Consider the following 24,367-nt stretch of genomic DNA (forward strand, 5'->3'; position numbering starts at 1 on the left):
TTTGCTGCTGCCTACGTTATTAGCAGTTCAATACAGGGCCAAATATTTTAAACTTTTACAGATCACTCAGCAAAATAAGGCTTCACTTCCAGTTAAGCAGTACCATAGTTAATAAGCCTTTTGAGTAGTATCATAGTTAATTTAGCTTGAATCCGTAGTACCAGGGGTTAAAATACATCATAAACTGAGTAAGGATATTTTGTCTTTAAGTTACAGAAGCAATAGGAAAACAAGGTTTCAGTTCATCATACAGGCTTTTTTCTCCTCACAGACATTGTACTAAAAAGAATAGAACAGTGTTCGTTGATGTGATTAGTTTGGATAGGCTTGCTCTTTTTTTTGTCTCCGTAATTTTGGACTGCATAAGTTGACATTAATTAAGCAACRAATACCAGGGAAACACTGACTGATCAGGGAAGTGCCCTCAGTCATACASCCTTGCTTCTCACAGCTGAGCAGAAGTAAAATAAAAAAATTTCAAATTCAGCTCACTGTACATCTATCCACATTTGCTCGCCTTCTGCTTTTCCTCCYTTTCCATGAGTTTAAAATTTTCTCAATGCCCAGTGTTTCTTAGCTGCTTAGGAAACTATCATTCTTAATTTAGATTATCTTTTGATATGAATTCAGTCTTGCTGAAGTTCTTACACCCACTCATTTCCCCATATTTTCTTTTTTTTTTAGTTTATTTTCTTTCCAAAATTAGTAYTTCCAACTTTCTCTCTGTTTATGAAGAAACTAATTTATGTAATGCTTCTCAAAATAAAAATGTCTTTAACTCATTAGATATGATTTGTTTAACAGTAACAAATTCACTACTTCCATAAGGAAGGTATTTTCTTTATTCATGGAACTAGAACATGAATGAAGGAACTAGAACATGAACCAAGAATGAATGGGTGAATTCTGAGGCCCTGCCTGTCAAATGTCCTGAAATACTATACAGTCACRTAAATGGGATTTGTTCTCGCTACCTTTTCATGACAAAATTTTTACCAGTACCTATGTCACAGTGAAGTTTACGATGTTTTTAGAAACTGAACTCAAAGTATAAATTGATTTCACTGAAAAAGACCAATGGATGGTGCAATACTATCAAATCCAAAGACTCAAAGAGCTCCAGATCCTTATACAAATTGCCTGAGGCATTTTAAAAATAAAGAGCTTGCTGCAAAGACTATTGATTCTGAAAACATATAGTTTTAATTTTTAACCATAAATCTGATTTCATTTGCTGGAAAAAAAAACCAAAAAACCCAAAAAAAACCCAAAAACCCAGGAATAAAACCTGACCAAAAAAAGAGAGGAAAAAAACCCAAGCAAACTGAACAAAAAACAAACATTGGGGGGGGGGGTGTCAACAAAAAAAAAACCCCCAAACACACCTTTTCAATCTCCACTTTTTTCCCAGCTGCTGGTCTAACACAGAAACAACTAGCCTTTCCTGGCATTGGCATTGCCACTCCTTCTTTCCCCATCTATCTATTTTTACTCCTGTGCAGATTCATGGAAAGCCAAAAACCAACTCCATACTTATAAGGCAAAGGAGGTTCCAGAGCATGGAAGTATTTCTGACCTTACCTGCTCACATGCATGTGGCTGGCCGGCAATTCTCTGCATCCCCAGCAGTGTCACACSGTCTCACTGGTGCCTGAGCAGTGCCAGGTGGGCAATGCAGCACACGGGGCCACACAGGCATCACAGGACACATTCCTGCTGCAAGAACTGCAAACAAATCTTCCCCAAAAGCCTTTATATCCTCTCCCCAGACTGACCTGGCAGGTCACAATCTGCCTCTGCTCTAATGACTGACCTTATTCACCTGTGTAGGTAGAGTGGCTTTATTTGTCTCAGCTGTGACTCTCAATTCAGCTGTCCACTCAACAATTACCTTGAGCTCTTATTTCCTTTAATCAAACCCAACAATTTGCTTTTACTCATGTTAGCTACACTTATGCTATCTGCAATGCCACCATCTCACTCGGAATATAATTAGCATACAATTGTTTTCTCTCTGTAAATGGAAGAGAAGACTAAGCCCAGGAGCCAGGACACATAGAAGTAAACAGTCAGAATGTTGTGGTTTCTTTCTCACCTCTGCCAATGACCTGGAAGATTACTGTGAGCCATTGCTTCTAAATGAGCACCAGTAGAAGACTTCAAAGTGCCATGAAATTACCACAAAAGTACAAAGAAAAAAATGTTTTCATTTCCTAAGCAATCTCTGAAAACCAAGACTTTCCCAGTCMTCCTGCAGATGTGTGATTTACCTGGCCACAAATGTTACACTTCCTACTATAACTAAACAGGCTCATTACCAACACCTACACTAGAGCTACCAGATTGCCTGCAATAAATACACAAACACCCATGAAGCTTCATTTTGAATATAAAAATCAGCTTCCCACTGATATGTTCAGCACCCATTTACATTCTTCAAAAAAAAAAACTAAGCCGCACTTGAATTTATAAGTAATTTTTATTTATGAAATTTTTTTTTCCCTTCCCACACACCGTGTGAAGACAGACAATGGCAAKACATTAACAAAGTCAGTAGCAAACTGGTACTTTTCATGTTCCCATAAGTGCGAAAGAAATGTCAAAGGTAGTAATTTAATACTTTTTGGATTTCTGAAGGCAAAAGTGAAGTCATGAATGGCTATCACTAAGACTTCTATCATTTCTAGAAATGCATGGGGAAACTTAAAATTAAACAGGTACAGATTTAACATATTTTGACAGAAGTTCTGAATTCTACACACTGATTTAAGACCATTTGCACACTCTTTTTAGGCCCTTTTAGTACAATTTTGACTGCAAGTTTGTGTCMTTAAAAGGAGAACTAGACTACATAAGTAGATATTACCTTGAAGCAATGTTATTTTATATAAGGAGTATGTTAAGTCTCATCATGTTGAACCAAGAAGAAAATAATCAGGAGATATTTTTTGCTCTACCATTGAGTTAACCTTCAGATAAACTTTCTCCTCGTCTTACTCAGGGCTCTCCTACTTCTCCTTTGTATATGCCTACAAATTTCTCTTATTTCTGCTTATACAGGCATGTACCATGTAAGATTCTCTGTTTTGTGCTACGACAAGTGCACGTCAGTTTGGACATCTGCTGGCTTGAGCCTTATACTCTATAAAGGAACCTAATTGCTTCACATGGCTATCAACAAAGAGTGATTAAAGCTACAGACTTTAAGATTTAGGCCAACACTTGAAATGATAACATGCACATTAATAATGCACTTTCTATTCCACTAAGCAATGTGAAATGAAGAACCATCACTCTGTTACCATGTCCAGTTCCAGGCACCTCAGTACAAGACAGGCATGGGAATCCTACAGCAGGTCCAGCAGAGGGCTACAAAGACGATTAGGAGACTAGAGCATCTCTCACCTGAAAAGGCTGAAGGAGCTGGGCCTGTTCAACCTCAAGAARAGATGGCTGAGAGGGCAACTAAYCAGTGTCTGTGAGTGTCTGAAGGTGGGGTATCAAGAGCCACACTCTTCGCGATGGTGCCAGCAACAGGACAAATTGCAATGGGCACAAAGCTGATGCACAGGATGTTCCACATGAATATAAGGAAGAATTCCTTTATTGTGTAGCCTTTTGAACATGCACAAGTTGTTATAAAACCAAAAGATACTGCGGAATGACCCTTTTTGCCACCACCAAACACTTGTTCAGTGTTTGAATGAAAAGTGGCACATCATGAGTTCCACCAAATAGCAAACCTACTGAGACTCTTACCTCTGTCACAAATGCTTCCATCTGCACAAGGCATAAGGAGAAAAGAGATGCAAAAGGAGAGCAACAGGATAAAAGGGAAAATGCTGAAGGAAGATAACACTGGAGTACACTGCTTGTTGCAAAAATGGTGATGCAGCTGTTGAAGTAGGAGAAGAAAAATGAGGGTGATGTAGAATCAGCCATCAACTAGCAAGCAGAATGACAAAGATCTGATGGTGCAATTAAAAGAATATTTTTAAACCCCATGAAGTGTTGGGCTTCTCATAGTATCCAAGCTGTGTATATCCCAGCTCACAGCCAAGTGTCAAGAATTCCTTTCCAGAACTTTAGTGTGCAAAAGCTTGACAGAGAAAATATTTTCACAGTTTGAGAAAAAAGTATTTTGCATGCACTAAAATAAAAAAGTTAAAAATCACATGAGTTTCTTCTTGAGRGAAAATAAAACCATTCACCTTAAAAATCTAAAATGTGATAAAGCTACAAGTCATCAATGAAATATGTTGGAAAATGTTCAGCCACTTTCAGCATCTAACACAATAAAAGGCTGCTCAATTTTTAATAATTGGTGATACTGCTAGACTGAAGCACCAATACATGCAGAGACTGGATAACTTTATGGACAAACAGGGAGGCAGCTATTGAGTGTAAGCAATTTCTTGGATCAGGTAGCCGTAAGACTATTTTTGAGTGAAGATACCTGAAGTACACTTAAAAGTCTCTTMATCTTGTCAACTTCAAGAGAACACTGAAAAGTGTGGGCAGATAAGGTCTGAGGCTACCCAGCAAAGCCGGGGCAGAGAAACGGCAAACACTGTTCAGTGTTTAAGGCAGATGAGAAGCCTCTCCTAGGCTGGTGTTGGAAGCAGACGTGCAGGTAAGTGAAGCACGGYTCAGCAGGATTTTAAGGCAATACTAAGGGACAAGATAAGAAACCTGAGGCGCCGGCTGGCGCCGTAGTGCCTGGCATCCACTTGATGGCACTGTGAGCAGGCGACAGGGCTGGCAGGGCTGGCAGGGCTGGCAGGGAGGGGACAGCGCGGCTTTGTCCCGGAGCTGCACACGGGGACAGCCCAGAGCTGGGCTGCTCTCACATGGAGCACTGTCTGTCGCCAACCGCACCAGCACCACAAGGATGGATAACTTGATCTATATTTAATTAACACTTACTAAACATGCTGCCGTGCTAAAAATGAACAAAAAAATAGCAGAAACATGAAGCCATAGGAGTGTCACCACTCATCCGTGGGAGCCCCTACTCCAGCTATACGTGCTAACCTAAGTTTGTAGTATTATCACCACGGACCGAGGAGGAATGCAAGCCACTAGAGGGGGTGAGACCCTTTTCTGGCAGCACACGAGTGCGAGCCTCAAGCCCGGGAGTGCAGGACGATTTCCATCGCTTATCGCTGTGTCCTGAGCCTGGGGCTGCCCCAGCTTTGCACTGCCTCAGCCCTGTCCCTTCCTTCCCCCGCTTCCCCTCTCCCTCTTGCAAAAACCTGGCTTAAAGAGATAACAAGTTCTCTATCCCTACATGTGCTTCTGTAATAGAAGAATGTGCTACTTAACAATCAGCCTCATTCCCGGTTTTTGGGTTTTTGTTTTTTGGTTGCTGCAACAGTACCAATCACAAGACCACAGATTTGAGTATTAATTGTGGTCCCACTGCCAGAMTAACAGGAAAATTATAGCCATGCCATTAGGCATGGCAGCAGGTATTTGCAGCAGCAGCTGCTGCAGAGACTTCTGTCCTCCAAGAAAGGCAGAATCAAGTCACGAAATTAAAATACTGAGAGAAAAGGAAATGCAAAGTAATTCCATTAAAGAAAATAATCCATCACAGTTCTGCTGCTGTAACTCCGCCATTGTAAAAGATGCATCCAGACACACAGTGTTCTGGTTATTGTTCCTGATGCTCACTTTCATAGCTTTCACAATCATATTCATATAAAGTCTCACTGTCTGACTAACTTCACATCMGAAGTACAGTAACTATGCCAGAAACGCAGGTTCTGTTAAAAAATATTCATGAGATACTATTTTAACAGTTAGGTATTTCCTGCTTCAACATCACATTCTACTATAAGCATCTAACATTTAATCTTTTTMCGTAAGCAAAAATAGATCTCAGTATCTGACTTGACATATCTATTCTAATAAAAYCCACAAAACTGACAGCAGATGCAAAACAGAAGGCCATGCATATTCTAGTAAAATTAAATTAGAATCAATTCTTATTATTCATCTCTAGTTCAGTTTTCATTAAAAGAGGAAGTCTAAGTACCTGATGAAACAATAACTGAAGTATTTTGTTTTAATATTCAGGACATACTACTTAAGTATGACATCAGCGAGGAACATGATCACTGAGTAGAACTCRGTGGAATTTATTTTCATATTAATTTTATTGAATCCTCCTTAAACACAGAACACAGGCTTATCAAATAAGTTTCTCACCATTCCTACTCTGARAATGGAATTTAATTTTTAAATATTATTTTTTATAGAATATGTTAAAAGCTGTAATCGCTTGAAGGGGGAAAAAACCCAACCAACCAACAAGCCCGACCTCTTTATTCTTCCAGAARTTGCATTAATGCAACAACTTCAAACTAATAGCTGAACACATAAAATGCTCAAGCTCATTCCTATAGGCTTTTATGGTGGCTTTTCATATCTCACTAGAATGGCTTCTGCTTCCTATGTATGGTGATTTCCCAAAATGCACTTCAGAAAAATAAAATGCTTTCCATTTCTGTATGAACTGCTTAGTCTGGCAGCAACTTCTGAATCCATCACCCAATGGTCAGATATTCATGAAATCGTATAAAACCAGAGGTTATCTCTCCACTTATGAGACAAACTACAGTCTCTCCATTACATGTTTTCCCAAAACTTAAGTTAAATGCAGTACCTTGTTGTTTTAATTTGGTAGTGAGAACTTCTTGTAAGTCTGATGGTTTAACACTGTCTGCAGGCAGRCATAAGCTTTTGTAAGTCATCCACATCTTCACTGCTCTAACTTTACCAATTTCTGAAGTTCAGAATTATTTTGTATTGTTTAAGAGACTAGAGATCAGAATTTACCTTTGAAACAGCTATATTATAGAGGTGACATTTCAGCTGCTGTGCRTGTGTAGTGGGGTAGTAACAAACTTTGCCACCGAGTATAAAAATTTCTGGACATTCAGGATTAAAAGCTCTTGACTTTACACGTTGAGTTGAGGAAGGCACCCTGAAATCCGAGGCTAGAGCAGATTACCAGCCTTTGTGATTCAAGCACAGAAGCAAGCACCTAGGCCCCAACAGCCATATTTTCTACCTTGTGAAACAGAAAAAGAAAATTCAGATTTTTTATGGTAACATATCTTGGCGAGCTCCCTCCTTTCAAAGCCTCCCCTCCTCAGTAGGCAGCAGAAGCATATTCACAGCTGCTCTGCTCAGCAGGACTGCTCCAGCTCTGACCACAAGATGTGGCCCCAGTGTCCTACAGAATATGCCACTGACGCCTCACCTCATGGCAGCTCAGACATCCTCAGCTCTTGATCTCCACAAGTCCATCACTGCTTGGCACCCCACAACCCAGCCCTACACACTGGGCACCCTCCACTGCAGCTCATGGCATTCCCATTCACCTCCCTGTTCAAAACCATGCCACAACAGTGGAGAGCTATCACCAACGAATTTTCCTAGTAACCATGACACCAGTAATGCAAAATGTTAGTCTGTTTTTATGCAGCAAAAGCTTTTTCTTTAAAAAAAAAACCAAAAAACAACCAAACCACCAAAAACAAAATAGCAGGAAAGAGAAAAAATTAAGGCTTGTTTTTACCACTCTACAGCATGGACAGCAAGTTGCCAGCAAATTAATAATAAGGTTAAATTCATGTCAAATTTAGTCTAAAGACTGTAGCCTTAATAGCTGCCAGTATAAATATTGTTTCACTAAAAATGTATGTGGATAATTATTCTAAGTAATAAAGTTTCCCACAGACCAAATGGATAATTAAGGGTCCTACTCACAGCTGTCATGAAGCATTCTTCCTGGTCTGCCTCTATCATTATGCTGTTCACAGGAAACATTTTTCTAAATATGGTTTGATAAACCTGTTAAGGGTTACCTGAAGTGCACTACATAATTTCCTGTCTGGAATTTCTGAYCACCATTCAGCATTATGAACAATGTGGCTCCATTTTCTTACAGCTCCAACAACATTTCATCTATAAAAATCATCACAATATTGTTTTAACCCTAGTTTAGTGCTTCACAGTTATGCAAGAGATGCAAAATTATAATCATTACTTGGTTAACTACTTTAGTTTTCAAAATTTCAGTCAGTTTGGGTCTAGAACATGTAATCTGGCTGCAGAGTAACTGTTAATCTTGTTGACTAATTTTTGCTGGTAACCCAAAATATTTTTGATGTTTTTCTGTAGGTTTGTTTTTTGGTTTGTTTTTTTTCTTTTTTTTTCAATTAAAATGCACAGCAATTCAGAGAGATCAGGTATTTTTCATAAGGACAGAAACAGATTTTGCTAGAATTAACAATCAGCAAAATGAAYTAGCTAGTTAAGTGATGAGCAAAACTTTTTTTTCATGGCAATGCAGTGACATCAAGATGACAACAGAAGCAATCAAGACATGCCCAGGCTTTCAAAAAAGGTTTTGGGCATGACTAAGAGGTATCTTTGAAACACTAAGAAAGGTGCAGTTGTTGGTTTTTCAGACTTGAGGGTACGAAAAAATTGGTACAAATGTCTTCTCCAGACATGGAAATTACCAAGTGTCAGAGCAGCACAGAGGCACTGACCAGAGGCTCTGAGGAGCAGGCACCCATCCTGCCAAAGCAGACAGAGATGGCAGAAAATCTGCTGTACCAGGTGGGAACTGCTGAAGATTTTTAGGGCAAAGCAACTGGGATGAAAATGAATAGAGAATGCCTTTTCACTGTGTCCACTAAAAGAAAAACAAAGAATAACATGAAATTAATTAAAGCCACACAGCGGTTCTTCTCACAATGGGCAGGTTGTTGTGAAAGTTATAAGCTTGTCTTGCTTCAAGAAATGCCTGAATAAACTCCTAAGCAGAAAATCCCTGGGGTGGTATTAAATACACAGATACCATGTCTGGCCTGAGCAGCAAATAACAGTACGCTGGTGGGCTACATGAGAGAAATACCATCCCGTGCTTGCCTCATTCCAGACATTTGCCTGAAGCAGCTGGCAGAGAAAAGTCCTCTGAAAGACAAGAAGAGTTTTATTTGTTTGTGCCCACAGATTTAAACAGCCAATTCCCAGATTTAGGGGAAACACATTCCTGTGTACTCCTAACAGGCATTACAGCTCTATTGCTGCTTACACACTCCAGCTGCTGGGATGTAGACAGGAATTTCTCAGATGGACAGTTGCAAAGATAGCATGGAGGAGAGCTGAATTCCTTCTAATGTACAATCAGTAGTTTGCCAGTTGAAGACCAGCTACACTTCTGCCAGCCTGCTGTCTTTGGTCAGCAAAATTTTCATGGAGATGAGAAACTCTATAGGTAAAGCTGAAACAGAGATGAGAAATACTATATGCAAAGCTGGGACTATTAAACAAACTGCTGGAACTGATTTTTGCGAAATTGTTTTGGTGTTTTCTAACCAGATCTGTTCAAATAAGAGATGGTACCTGCAAAGAAAGCAGTCAACAAGGCTTCAAAAGCTCAGGATGAGTCAAAAAGAAAGAAAATTATTTCCTAATTATAAAGTAAGAATACTTAAAATTCAAAATTTGATAGCACATATGGAACCACCTAGTGCCATTTTTAGAGGTATGTATCAGAAAAGAGATTTGCTCAAGGGGATACTGTGAATCAGTGCTAGAACAACAATACTGTTTTAATTACAGTTTCTTATTAAGYCTGTATGAACATGCTGAAGGTCAGAGGTTGACTTAATTTTTAGCAAAATTATTTGCAGAGAAGTTTTCAATATCTCATCATGTAACCTATAGCTACAGATAGGTTCTGCATCACTATTCCTGGGGGAAATACAGGAATTGGCAGGAATACAGGATGGCAGGAACTGTATGAACATTTCATTCTGCTTCAGGATAGATAAGCAATTCACAGGAGATGCAAAATGTTATTTTCTAAAAGCATATCAAGCCTTGAAGTTATGAAGAACAACTAGGGGGGACTGAATACACTGACAGAAATTCAGAAAACACTTCACTAGGGACCAAGTCCTCCCATCCAGCCCACAGGGCACATCTCCAGTAATTGTCAGAAATAAAGGCTTCACCAGCTGTTGACCACAAAGGCTTCCTTTTACATGCTTCTGTAACAGGGYCCCAGTGCAGATATCACTTCAAGCAAACAAGATTTTTCTAATAAGCCATCTGATCAAAATGATTTACTTAGTTTAAGGGAGTTTTGCCAAGAAAATAAAGACAGCTGAAAGTAAAAAGTTTATTCCTTAGGCAATGTAAGAACGGGGTTTTCTCCAGGAAAAAACAACCCCAAAATAACAAACAACAAAAACTAGCTTGTCTAGTCAATTCCTTATATAGACAGTACCAAAGATTTATACTGTACCACAAATTTATAGCATAGCTTTCAAGACCAGCAGTCTTTCTTTCTGATGAGAGATGTATYAAACAAAATTCAAATCCTCCTGAGCCTTTGTATTATTGTTGTTTTGGCATTCAAAGCATATTTAAATGAAAAATATATAAATACATTATTAATAAAAAAGAGTAATATTAACATCACTCTTTCTAGTTACTAAGGTATCTTAGAATTACCATCAGAACCACAGAGCTCTTAGCTTTTAGATTTCCTGTTGAAAATTTTATTCTGYTTCTCACTGAATAATGTAGTATGGCCGCACAAAGGCTTCCATGATGGTGCCATTTGGTTGCATTATCAGTCTTCCTGAGTTGTTCTTGTGTTTGACCAGTAGAGATCTGGGCTCCCTTCTCCTGCTGCAATGCCTGCTAAATATGAATGAGAGTGGAACACAGAGCACAAGCTCCAGGCTATTTCTGTGCTTCAGAATTTGCAGAAARATCCAGTGTTTCTCTTTATTTTACACCAAGGTACTCCTGAATGCTTCGTATTTCACATCCATTTATCCTCRTAAGTCCCCTGGAATTTTTTTCAAACAAGGATATAAATAATAAAAATAATTTTTGATAATGTGACTGAAATAAGCATGAAGGAAAGCAGCACAGTCTACTGTGAACCTGTCTCCTCCAGTGTAAGCAACAAGTGCCAAAACTTGTTCTTAACCAATCTCTTTACAGTGAGCTGACATGGATGAATTTAAACTTCATAAACAGATTTGAGTGTCTGCATTAACTAAATGTTCCTATGTCAGAAATGAACAGAAGTTTGATTTTAAACAATCATGAAGTCAGCAGAGAYTCGTTTAATTTAGTGAGCTCTGAGTCAAATACTACGAACATTAGCCAAATGACAGTCTAGGTTCACAGAAAAGAGCTCTTATTTATTCAGGTCTCTCCGTATTAATTAAGAAGATACAAGCACAGGCAATATGGGAAGAACCAATAGGTTCAGATTCCTGCTGGCAATTGCAGGAAGAATCCAGGTATCTTGTATAATGGTGAGAGCAAGGAAGGGGAGAACAAAACTTCAGTCCCCACAAAAAAAMMAAAAMAAAAAMCMAAAAAAMMCCCATGACAATTTGTCTTCAACAGTTCTATAGAGGAAACCCTTCCTGATACCAAATCTGACAATTTGTTTATTTGTATTATGATAGGCCCTAGAGGCATCAAACRAGTATCAAGAATTTAGTGTAATATTTATCATAAACACACAGCAACAAAGTAGCCCCTAACTCTAGGAAAATACATATTTTTCTTTGAAGAAATATTCACTGAAATATCACTGTAACATCTTAGGGCACGTTTCCATACCTCAGAGATAAAGATGTCTAATTCAAATATTAACTGCCAGTCTTAAAACAGAGGTATTGGTACAGGGAGGTTTTTGTTAAGTTTCAAGTACACTTTGGGTTCTGTAATTAAGAAGAAACCTAGACTTCCAGCTTAACTTGAAAGCATGACAAAATGTATACAAGACTGAAAGAAGTCCATGCAAATATCTGTCATGGCAGTCATTTTGTGCTGTTGGTTACAAACCAGTGGTGTTAAGATGCCTGGATAAAGCACATATCCTAGTGGCAAATTGCTTTAARCTCCCCCAGCAAGACAGTTCAGTTACTATGATTTATTTTAATTTAGATTTGTGCAGCAAGTACTTTTTGAGAAGTATACCTAATAGACCATTAGAGTTTTCCCAGATAGCGGWAGTGCTTCAGCACATTCATCCTTCAAATATCTTTATTATTTTTGGCCTTCTTTCAGCAAATATGTCTCTTGCCCTGGAAGGTAAGTGACATATAGACCACATGACACCTTTGAGGATTGCACCATTTTTAAATAATAGCTTTTGGCATCTCACTGAGAACCAAGGTCGATGTAAGCAGGATGTTATCACATACTGCAATATATGAAACACAAAAATTCTTTATCTAATTTGTTTCTCATGTTCCTTTGTAGTGGATCCATCAATAACTTTCAGATTACTTTATTTTTTTGTAAATTCCACACATTCAAAGAGCTGGAGTTAACCATTTTCACAACAGCTAGAGATGCTTGCCTGTTCTGGATCACTTCCTTTCCTAGAAGTTTTATTTACAGTTGATTATTTCCCTAAGATAAAGAAATGGTCCCTACTGACTTTGAAGATGCTCTCTAAGCTCAGCATGACTCTAAGCTCATAATGCAAAAACTCAGAAAATCAATCAGTAGSTATAGCAAAATCCCTGGAAATCATTTATCACTATKGTAGACCTGGTATAGGATATATTTWAGCTTTGACTAATAYGGACTGAGAAGAGCATGTCAAATTGGAAAATTTAGAATCACAAGGCTGCTATTAGGAATGTAAGAAATACAGATGGAGCATGAGAACACTTACCTTCAAGCCCCCACAAACCAAACACACATCAGATAAATCCTGCAATCTATAGACATATATACTTCTTAATAAAATTATCGCCAGAGCACAGACAACCAAATCCAGTTCTTACTTCCCCCTCCCAGATCTCACTGCATTCAAACYAGTGGTTTTCAGCAAAACCAGCAGGGTTTGATTCGAGATGGCAGCCCTGGGTACTTTCCCCGCGGTCAATTCACCTCTTTCAGATGAGGAGGATGTCAGAGGCACAGAGAACCAGGATGCCAATTTTAGTGACCATGGAGCTGCTGTTGCTGTTCATTAAGCCTCCCTGATGGAGGATTAGATTTGTTTTGGCACTGCGTCTCGAAGACTCTGAAGGGCAGACAAAAATCTAAACCACAGACTGTCAAACTCTTGTTAGGCTTTTCTCACCAGTCCTGGAACAAGAATGACTCACCAGCAAACAGCACACACACTTAAGTGAATCTTCAGCACAGAACAGGGAATGCATGAAGGGAGCATAATTCTTTCCAAGGGTTTGGGGGTTTTAAATTTCTGCTCTATGTCTGCAAATGAACTGCTCTCTTCATTTGCAAAATACATGTAGAAGTGTATCACCTGCTATTTTCCTAAAAAGTTACCAATTACACATACTTTAATAGCGATGGCTATAAATAAGGAATTCTACTATTGTTTGTACCCAACTGAAAAATCTCCGAAAGCAGTCTGTTCGACTGAGCCACTAATATTGGRGTGACAAAACACATTGTGACACCAAACACCTTTCTCTCATGCCTGTGGCTATCTAATTCTGCACTTAAACAATGAATTGGCTGAAACATCCCTAACACCAAAAGGAGAAAGGAAATTTGGCAGTGGGAAACAATAATTAAATGTGGAAAATTCACTCCTATTTGTCACTAGTGCTGTGCTTTTAACACTGCAGTCAGACATGTAAAATAAAGCCCTGTGAATTTGCTGTGAAAAACAAAAGCAGAAGAACCTTGGAAAATAATGCTCCCTTTTTGATACTGCAAAGCATAAACTTGGTTACAGCTTGAGAGCATTAAAAACTCCTAAAATCTTAAATATTTTATTTGCTATTAACTTCCTGAAAATAACTGAGTACATAAAAATGATGCTAGCATCTACTTAATTATAATTGAAAACATAAGTCTTTGTTTCCTATTGACTCAAGACAGCAGTGCTGCCAAGAGACATTTCATTAGACAATATAGTCTAATGTCGTTTTGTGAAAAAAACCTCCAACAGATTCTTTTAATTGCTTTGCACAATACTAAGAGAGGAAAGACACTTACAAACAAGAGCCAGACTCAATGATAGTGACATTTCTCTGAGAGGGTTTCGGGGGCAGGAAGAAGACCAGTAATTTACATTTTCATTTTCTAGCCATTCTGAAGCCACTGATTGTCAGAAAATGTAACATCAACATAAAGCTGCATATAGGTCTTCTGCCAGCTACTCATTAGGCTTCTCTGCACAAGCATCTCAATACCCAGGCTAGCCCAGCTTTCTTTTCTTATTCTGAAGAGGGCCTCTCAGTTTTTACCTGCCTCCTTTCCTCACAACCATCTATTGATATTAGATTAAAAAAACCCTGTTTGCTAATCCTGCAAGACAGCTCTCCTGAAAGTATGTGTTCTCTTGCTTCCCAGAGGTATATCATGCTTTCTAGATTACCAAGTGAGTGAAAAAAACTTAAAAGCACAGGTTTTGAAATAACAGCACATGGACTGCCAGGCCTCATTAAATCCAAGATCTGTTACAGGGCAAAATGATGGTTTATGTTCTCATTTACGTTTCCATAAAATCTACATGTCACAACCCATTTCATATATTCCTGAAGAGTTCTGACATACAGGCTTTTAACTATAGCCTATAGTGAGATAAATTAATAGAAAAAAATAAAGATGACAAAGTATGGGCAATATGCTGATTTTTAGATAATACTCGGTAATCACTGAATGAAAGCAAATGCCACAGTAKCAGTACCAGCATCAAATATTCATATATTAGACTATTTATGTAATACACAATTTGCATGTACACAGCTGTTTTGCTAGTTGAATGTRTGATAATCAAATGTAGAATACACCATAAAGGCTCCATTTTAAACAAAATTCCCTTTACAAGGACAATGCTAATAAAAAGAAGTAGAGAAAACCCCTCTTCAGGGATGGTTTAATTTGCATTTAGTTACTCATTGAGGCTTTCATTGCTAATAAATCAATATTCAACATCCAAGATTCTCAAGAATCAAAASTAATTCAGAAGAAGCCTATAGTTACACAAGTTTAGTTAGCTTCTAAAGAAGGAATTTAAGTAGCACTGGATAACTTCAGACACAGTTCCATCTGAAAATTGAGAGTTATTTTTAAAGTTAGTTAATTCARACTAAACCACTATGCCAAATTAGTTACACAAACACCTTGCAGAAATAAAAATCAAGAGTTAATTATTTTTATGGGGGGRAAAAAATGTGTATAACATTAACTGCCATTGAATCAATATAAAGAGCTTCTTGGAGGACAAGTCTACCTCTAACTACACTTCCACCAAAAAAGATTCAATGCTATTTTAATACACAGAAGAGTARTAGTTCCCTATTATGTGCCTAAAGCAGATTCCATTTCTCTTTTCCTGGGCAGAGAGTTGCAGTTCTGTTCCTCCCCAGGTTGCTGCCCTCTACCATTCTCTTCCCCWGTCATGTTTTGGCTTCATGCACATTTTCCCTTCAAGGTCAGCTGAATACATTTGCCTTCAACAGCAATATTTCATATTTTCTCCACTCTCTTTAATTTAAGTTCCTTCTCAGCAGATACTTCTACTTTCCTGCCTTTTAAGCTCACTTTACTCTCCAAATTCCACCTAACATACAAATACCYGGTGTTCTTTCCCATCCTCTTTGTCCTTTCATGGCTATTGGAAAGTTTCAAATATTTTAGAATATCAGAGTTGCATGTGCATAATTTCCTCCAAAATTAAACTTCTTTTGCATGTACTACAGGCATTTATCCCACAGAAAGTTCTAAGAGAAGATCTTGATTTTTAGAGCCAGCAAGCTTAGGAGTGTCTATGTGATAGTTTCTCCCCAAAATAAAATAAAAAAAAATTTAAAAGTCTTCCTACTAAGGAAGTCTACTACATTAAAAGGTCTGCATAAGATTAAATTGAAGCCAGAAGAACTCATGCATTTACAGAACAAATATACATTTTCTATTGCAAACAACAAAAATGTACACTGTGTTATGCACTTCTAAAAAAATTAACACAGTTGATGAGCTATTTATTGATTAAGTCTCTTTACACAAGTCTACTGAATTAGAGRAAAAAATTAGAAAGCATGCAAAAGTAAAGGTAATCTTACTTTTTCGTCATCATCAGAAAAAGGGGCACCTCCTGGGGTCTTATTTATTGCTTGGGCAACACCAATAATCTCTCCATCACTGTTTCTTATGGGCATGCACAAGAGTGACTTTGTCTTGTATCCAGTCAGTTTGTCAATCTCATCATTAAAACGYCGATCCTTCAAAAGAAAATAAAGAAACATTAACATACATTTCATATACCTAAGCTTTCTTCAGACAGCAAAGTACTTTTCTCAATGTCTGATATGGTATTTTTCAGTAGCATTAGGCTGTCTCTTCTCTGTTATTACCCTGTTCTTTATTAGCTGTTTTTCCTTGCTTTTCCCAGGGGATCAGTACAAGGTTTACYATTACATAATTGCATTCACTGCAGCCCCACATTTACACCTCAGTTCAGACTGATACCTGGCATTAGTAGTGTGATCATTCCCACACACTTCTGCCAGCTCCTGCTGCCACTTCACACCYATATTCTGGACATGCTCACAATTGCTCTGCCCAAGTAAATGGAGACTGGTTTTGGCCCCATTTCTGTCTGTTCAAGACCAGTTATGTGGACTGGWATTCCAAAGTGGTAAAAACACATTTGCAAAGAAATACCAGAAAWACCTCAGCTCTTTCTGAAGGCTAAGTACAGGAATATCCAAGTTCAGAAAGAGCACTRTGCAGCAATCCATTCTCTGGAACAGTAAAACCCAAACTGCAGATCATAAAGTAACTCAAAGGAGGCTGAAAAGTTAAGAGGTAGTGCTGACATCACTTTTGTTCATCTTGGCAGAGCATAGTCTTCAACAGCTCTTCTATCAGCCAGAAAAGAAATGAACTGCTTTTCACTGGCAGCAGCTCTGTTCTCCAGGGTGAAGTCAGCAGCTGTGTTGTGACAACAGTTCAGCCAGTTCAGACTCTCCTAACACGAGCGAACTAAGCTGTTGTACAAAATCAGGCACAACTTTTGAAAACAAGAAGTTTAAACAATATTGGCTGTGAAATAAGGTCCTCATTTGTCTCAAGTCACAAAAACAATCCACACAGTTCTTAATTTGATTGTGATGAGGAATTAATTAAATTTTAACTGATACTAAAAATATAACCTTATCAAAACTACTACATTTCATGTGAGCATAATTAGCATGATTTAGGACAAAATAAAAAATAATCCTAACCCAAGTTAGCTAAGAATCAAATATTATAATGGTGGATGAAACCTGCTTCATAATATTTCCAGAATTTAAGTCTTCCTCTTTGTTCAAWATCTAAAGAAAAGTGTTTAATCTAGTGAAATGCACCGAATGCCTCAGCCAAAGCTGCCAGTTAAAAGAGAAAGCCATTTCTGATTTTATGATTTGAAAACACTTTTCAAATCTTTTCATCACACAGAAGAGAACACAACAAAAAAGGTTCAATTAACAGGCCTGGCCTATTCTATTTTACCATTTATTGCACCACTTTTTGTATTTGCTTTGTTTTTCTCTTTAGAAAGGACTCTACTTAAAAAAAAAAAAAAAGCACACAGATGTGCATCAAAATTTCCTGGAATATACGGTATTTAAATTGCTGATCAAATTTCTAAGTTGTATCAAAAATAGTAATACAACTAATATGACAGCACTGTTAATACCTGAGTATTACTGTAGTACCAAAGTGCATGGGATAGACAAGTTTGAGTGAATTTACAGACAGCCATCCTCCAAGAGCCTTTCCAAAAATAAAGAAATTGCAGTTGGAAGATTTCATAACTCGTTTCACTTTCTTAATCATGCTTACTTAAGTGCAATACACAAGCTTTCATRGAAAGCAAAAACAGCAAGAAAGCAAAAAGAGCAATCTAAAAGACAGCAAGTTCTCTAGATTCAAAGTGTAACATACAAAAAGCTAAATACAAATAAAAAAAATTAAGGCATGCAGTCTGTTCTAGGTACACTTTTCTAAAATCACATATGGTGCAAATTACATTGTGCATAAACAGGAAATAAAAAACCAAGCAATAAACCACTAAGGGAGATATGGGGAAACATTGGACAGAAGAAACTCACACAGAAAAAGCAAGCAATACAGCAATCTCTGAAGGGACTCCTATGCAAGGACTACTGCAGCTATTCCTGTCATCTCCCCCAAAATCCATAAATCCCCAGAGACAAAAGCAGCAGGAGAACAAACCAGTACCAGCCAGCAGCAGTACAAACCTAATTCTCCCAACTAAATAWGCACAGTCCAGTTATATTGTGACTATTTATATAGGGAGAGCAATATTTCTGATAAAATTACTAAAACAAGACAGGACTCATGAAACAGCTCAGCCAGCTCTTATTTCCTTATTCCCAAAACAATTCTTATAAAAGGAGAGAACACTGATCCTCAAAAGTTTTTAAGTTTCAGATTTAAAACTAAGACCATATATAGTTTGAATTTATAAAGTAGCTTACTTTGAAACAACAAAAAAAGGTTTGATTTGCACCATTGCAATACTGAAGTTTTTCGGTGGTTCCCCCCCCCCCCCCCATATGTCAGGAGTTTGGGGCTTTGTCTAGTTTGATTGGTGGGAGTGTCTCATATGATTTATACCTTTTCCTGACCACTGTTTCATTTATTAGTTTGACAATGGACATTAGTAACACTGTGTGTTTGTCTAATTATGACTTGCACAAAATTAATGTGAAAAAAATGGTATAATAGTCTTAAACATGAGTAAATGACTTTATGAGCACTAGCACGTCTGCAAACATGAGTGCCTAGCTAATAAGCATAATTACAGTTCATGCTTCATAGTCTGAACTGATCAGCAGCAGGGGTCAGAAGATATTCCTCTGTAGGACATTACCAGATMCATCACATAAGGTTTTTGTTTTCTTCCTTCAGAAAAAAAAACCTCCATTTAGATCACCCATAGCACAACAGTGAGTCACGTTGTGGTCAAGCAGATGCTGTGCACYTCTAGTCTGCTTKTATCAGCATTAAAGRAACTGTTTACCAAAGAAMMTATTTTMCCTCTSTCTCATTTYCAATATTTAGAGATGACACCTGGTWACTCCATCACAGTGGTTCTCTCTCCTCTCCTCTACCAGATCTGACTGATGCCCCACTTGGCACCATCCACAACCACAYCCATGTTCCCATCTTGTTCCAACATTTCTTTGGTGCTGACCTCCTAAATATTCATGATTCTTTATACAAGATATATACACAYAGGTGGCCTAAAAAAGCTAATACTCCTCTGAACAAGGAAATCAATACTCGTGAGTGTTTCAAGAAAAATGTGTGTGGGTTTAAACCCAGCACCTGCTGGAGATTACTCAGGTGGGCAACACAGTTTCAAGTGCTACAGCAGCAGTATAATGGCATTCTTAAACAAGAAATTAAAAATATGTTATTGGGACAAAGCAGTAGTGTTTGTTATTAACAAAGAAGCACTCATTTTTGAGTGTGCACTGTAGAGACATRAAGCTCAGACTGCACAGAGTTGTCATTGCCCTGTTAACACATAACTCTGCTGAGCCATTAGTTTAAGTCATTAATTTTTAGTTTGTCAATATGGTTATTTTAGAAAAGTGAAACAAATCAAGTTGCATAATGATGCATGTATACTTCTTAAATTTGTTATTCTATAGAAAARCTATGCAGTAGCATACAACTGTAAATAACCAAAATGAAATATCCATTTGTTTTGGAAAATTGAAAGCCAACCAAGCAGAACACCAAAATAATTTATGACACAAAACTACAGCTTGTGCTTGTAACAGACTTCAGCTACAATCTGAAGAACCAAATCCTGCAGGGTTTTTTTCCTAGTCACTGACCTGCTCTCATCAAATATATATCCTACCTTCTTATGAGGAACTATAGGCTACAGAGTGTCACCAATTTCACATCTGTTCTACAAAGATGTTCTAGAATGTCTCAGGTAAAAAAAAACAAAAAACAAAAAAAACCAAAAAAAACCAACCCTGAAAACATCTGTACTCTTCAGACATATGGATTGGCTGAGCAATAAGCTAGTTAATATCTATCAGCTTACCAAAAAGAAAACCACCCCAGCTCTCCAAAAAGCTTTTTTTTCCTGCCAAAGTCTGCAGGGTCAGCAGGCAGGGACCTGCTGGAGGAGGGAAAGCTGGGGATACCACCAATCTTTTGGAAAGGCCAAAGGCACCCACRACTGAGTACCYGCTYTATAKGGCAACTAAGAAAAGGAGACACATMTATATAYWTWTTTTTTWAAGTAGAGAAACATCACAAAATTACTAACTTCTTCATGAAGTCCTTCATGCTTGAGTTTGCCTGGGAGTGACCCATCACACCAGCACCAACAAAACASGCCATCTCCTTCAGCACTGATTTTAAGTCATGTATAATGTACAGCAAAAAGATGGTTTTTGACTTTTTTTCTGTATTACACGAAAATTTTAAAGACTGCTGCATATTCTGCTTGCCAGGTCCCACGATCTTTGCTCCCTAAAGAGCAATCTCTCCTTGTTGAGAATCAACCCTGCAATAACAGAGCTGTTGTCGGTGCCACGGGGCAATGCTGCCCTGTAGGACAGTGGTAAGTGCTTTCCACGGGCAGAACTGAACCTCCCAGGACTTCAGTGCTTTAACTGCTCTTTGAAACTGAGCCCTGCTGTTCATAGTGACGGTGACAAACAGCCACCCTGTGCCAGCAAACGTGGCTGGTGCCTCTTCTGGAACACCCGCAGCCAGTGCCCCTGGGCCCTTGGAGGCTCAAAGGGCTGCACCCCAAGCATCAACTCTGTCATGCTGTCCTGGCACAGAGGAGACGCTCAACTCTCAGACCTCACCAGAAGGGCATGAAAAAGACAAAATCCATGCTGTGCCYAGGTATTCAAGAACGTTTAAACTTGCTGTAAACCGTACTGTGTGAATTAACTGTTCCACTTGGCCGAAGCCTGAAAGACGTAACAGGAGAGTCCCTACAAAGACAGCTCGATTTGTTTCTTACTTTCCTTGCTTTCAGTTGCAGTGATGTGGTTGCATTTTCTTTTTGAAGACTTGAGTTGTGTTGAAAAATAACTCAGGTCATATTTTATGGCACTTTCTCTAACTTACAATACTCATGTCTATTTCTATTTAATATTTCTCCTATCGCTGCTACATGCTTTATTAGAACATCCATCTGGTATGCCACTTTTGTCTTTTAAAGCAACTTTTTAAATTCCATATTTAACATAAGATGTGCAGAAGATGACACTGGAAAATGTCAGAACACATTTTTCACTGCTTTCTGATATATGCTTATTATTTTAGAGGGTAATATTTTTTTCCACTAGTTAGAAGGATTTGGGATGCTATTAAATAGTTTCCTAATTTTTGCACAGCTAAAGGTATAACATTAACCAAACATTATTTGTGGTTTAAAATGTTTATTATTTAAATACTGGTGATGGAACAAAATTGAATCAGTAATTTCAGTTAAACATCATGGTTGTCCTGTGGGAAGAAAGAGTGGCATGAAGAAATCCATAGCTTTAAACGGGAAAAACCCTTAAATTTTTAAACAGCTTCTAAGAACTAGAGATAATGGTCTCTGTCTGTGTACTTACAATATGCTTATTAATCTTTATATATGATAACAGAAGCTACATCTATTCTCTGTTGAAAGAAGCCTCAATGGACATTTAGGCCCCAAATTTTCTTGCCAGTATGACCTGATTCTTCCAACATGTGTGCTCAAGATATAGTGCATTATTCCCACGTGAAAAAGGAGTCAGAAATGCTTCCCAAAATTAACATATGGGAACATCYAAGGCCTTATTGTAGAATTTAAAGTGACTGAAAGCTGTATTTATAATTCAACTGGATTAATTTCTGGAGAAAGCATTTTAGACTGGCTCCAAAATGAAAATGCAAAGAAAGTATCCAACTGTTTTCTTTTTCTCAAAATCTCTATACTGCTAACTCTTGCAATATCTCATCATCATGCGTGTTTCAAACKGTTAAAATTATAAACTTACTTTCATCAAATGACTTTGCAATGTAATCARTAAAGCTTTTAATGCCATGAATTAAATTGTGCAACTTCTAAACCAGTCCTAGAACATTCATCTAAACCTTTCTATAAATTATTTGKTAAATTCTCTACTGCTGTGAGCCTCCAAGAAATTTGTTCAAAGCTGAACTTCATCAATTAAATTACTGTGAGATCATATATAGTCACTAGTATAGTATATACACTTAATAGTATTGTATTAAGAGTGATTATTATACAGTCCYCAATAATTAATATCAATTCCAAACCTTGTATCTATGTGTGGTCATTAAATTAAGAAAGATTGTTCACATGAGCAGATTTTTAAAGTTACACTCAACAACTATAACAATCACCTGGATTGTGAAAAGCCCCATCCTATTATTGATTTGTTTGGCATGYTTTCTCTTTAGAAAAAGGAATGTGTAATTTCTAACTACAGAGTCTCAGCTACAGACATAACTAGTAATTTACAAACACTTCCTAAATCAGTCAGTCTGTGTATGGGCACAGGGTACTGCCTGCATGGAGCACACTGCAAGATATGACAGCTTTTAAATGTAATGCTGACTGCACTGAAGTACCATTAATGTCAGTCAACCCTGTACTCAGTGCTAGAATTCCAGCCARTATTTGATCAGGCTTGGAAAAAATAGAGATAGTTGGATGATAATACATTTCCTAATATTGTAAATTCACTAATTGATGATAMGGAAGTAAGTTCACCTCTTTCTAAACAAGTTTGTTAATTTAAAAAACAAGCAAAAGAAGTTTAAATTAATGTAGAAGTTCCTCTGACCTTGTGTAAGGCCTTTTCTTGCSGAACAGGTATCATCAATGTAGAAACCCTCTTCAATAGACAAAATAATGGCACTCCTGCTGTCCCCCCTTTTCCTTCAGCTCCACCTGACAGAGTTTCCTGGTGGTGCTGTTTTTTCACCTGACAGTTGATTAAACACTTTCATCATCACTAGCAGAAAAGAATATATCAAGTTTATTAATTTTTAAAGTGCTTCATTGTGAGCACTACAATGATCTGAAAAGGAACAGCTGTCACTTCTTCATGCCCATGTACCTGGGCTTCCATARAGCCCTTTATGCCATTAAATTAGAAATGTCTCTTTTTAATGGTGCACAATGGATATAYATCCTTGCCAAGTAAGAGAAGATAAACTGCACTAACTCAGAAATGTAACTGAAAGCAGGGCCCTGTTTTATTATCACACAAAACTTCCATTACAGTTGGAAAGTCTTACGTTTCATTTGCACTAAAATCAATCGAATTAGCTCCAGTGAAAGTAGGGAAGTTGCAATTGATGTAATTACATGATGGACTTGGATTAGAACTTGCCCATCTACTGCAAGTAATGTACATAGGGCTTAAATATATAATGAATTGTATTATTTATAATCTTGAAATTGATTTTGAATAAGAGCCAGACAAAAGTATAACAAAAATAACACCAGGAATTGCAACTGGATGTTTTTCACTCTTCTCTSTGGATGAAACAGAAAATACACTGTTCAAAGAAGCTGGACTTTTTCATAGGGAAGTGAACACAAAGTGAACAAACACTGAAGAAAAAATAATACAATATATGTCCCTAGGACTAGCAAACACTGCTCTTTCAGTGGCATTCTCACATTCAAAAAAAAAATGTGGCTGGCGGTATCCAGAGTTAGGAGGGATCAAGTTCTTTCCTAGCCAAACTCAGATAYTCTATCTGTTTAGCGAGTTGAGACTATTCAGAACACACTGCTTCACCTACAACAGCAGATGTTCTGGGAATTGCATAGTTTTAGAAGTAAAAGTAACAAAATCAGATTACAAGGAAAAATGTATAATGCAGAAAGGGGGAAAAATAAAGGAAAAAAGCCAGTTGAATTTTTTTTTTTTCGAAGGTGATCCAAAAGTCATTTTAGTCTGAGCATTTTTACTATTCCCTTTGAAATCTGTGGGTTGGSAACCTCTGTCAGTCTGGATCTGTGAGGTTCCTAGTATTTTTCAAATACTGCTTGACAAATAAATAAATAGATAAATAAATATTCAGCCCCAAATACATATACCCTGGTTCTTCTGTACTTAAAAACCAGAACGAACCAAGCCTTATTTTTAAGTTTCTCTTTTGTAGCTTGCTGTAAACTATTAGCAGATTTTTAGTGTTTATTATTTTTGCGGTTACTGTAGAGTAAAATTAGACACTGAGCAATGACTTCTACTAAAACTCCTAAAGACATACATCTCCCACCTTTCCTAAGCTTTCCAAGRTCCTGAGA

General features: G+C 37.6%; 1 protein-coding gene across 1 annotated transcript in view; it reads right to left on the reverse strand.

Annotated features, from left to right (window-relative positions):
- The window catches only part of PDE11A (phosphodiesterase 11A), a 107,795-nt gene that overhangs the window by 81,803 nt on the left and 1,625 nt on the right, over positions 1-24,367 (reverse strand). Inside the window, exon 2 of the mRNA XM_057363719.1 lies at positions 16,113-16,271. Coding sequence (XP_057219702.1) covers positions 16,113-16,271 — 159 coding nt within the window. The remainder of the gene's footprint in view (positions 1-16,112; positions 16,272-24,367) is intronic.

Source organism: Malurus melanocephalus, unplaced genomic scaffold (genome assembly GCF_030028575.1).
Source record: "Malurus melanocephalus ecotype Western Australia unplaced genomic scaffold, MMel_1.1 scaffold_30, whole genome shotgun sequence".
Classification (NCBI taxonomy): Eukaryota; Metazoa; Chordata; class Aves; order Passeriformes; family Maluridae; genus Malurus; species Malurus melanocephalus.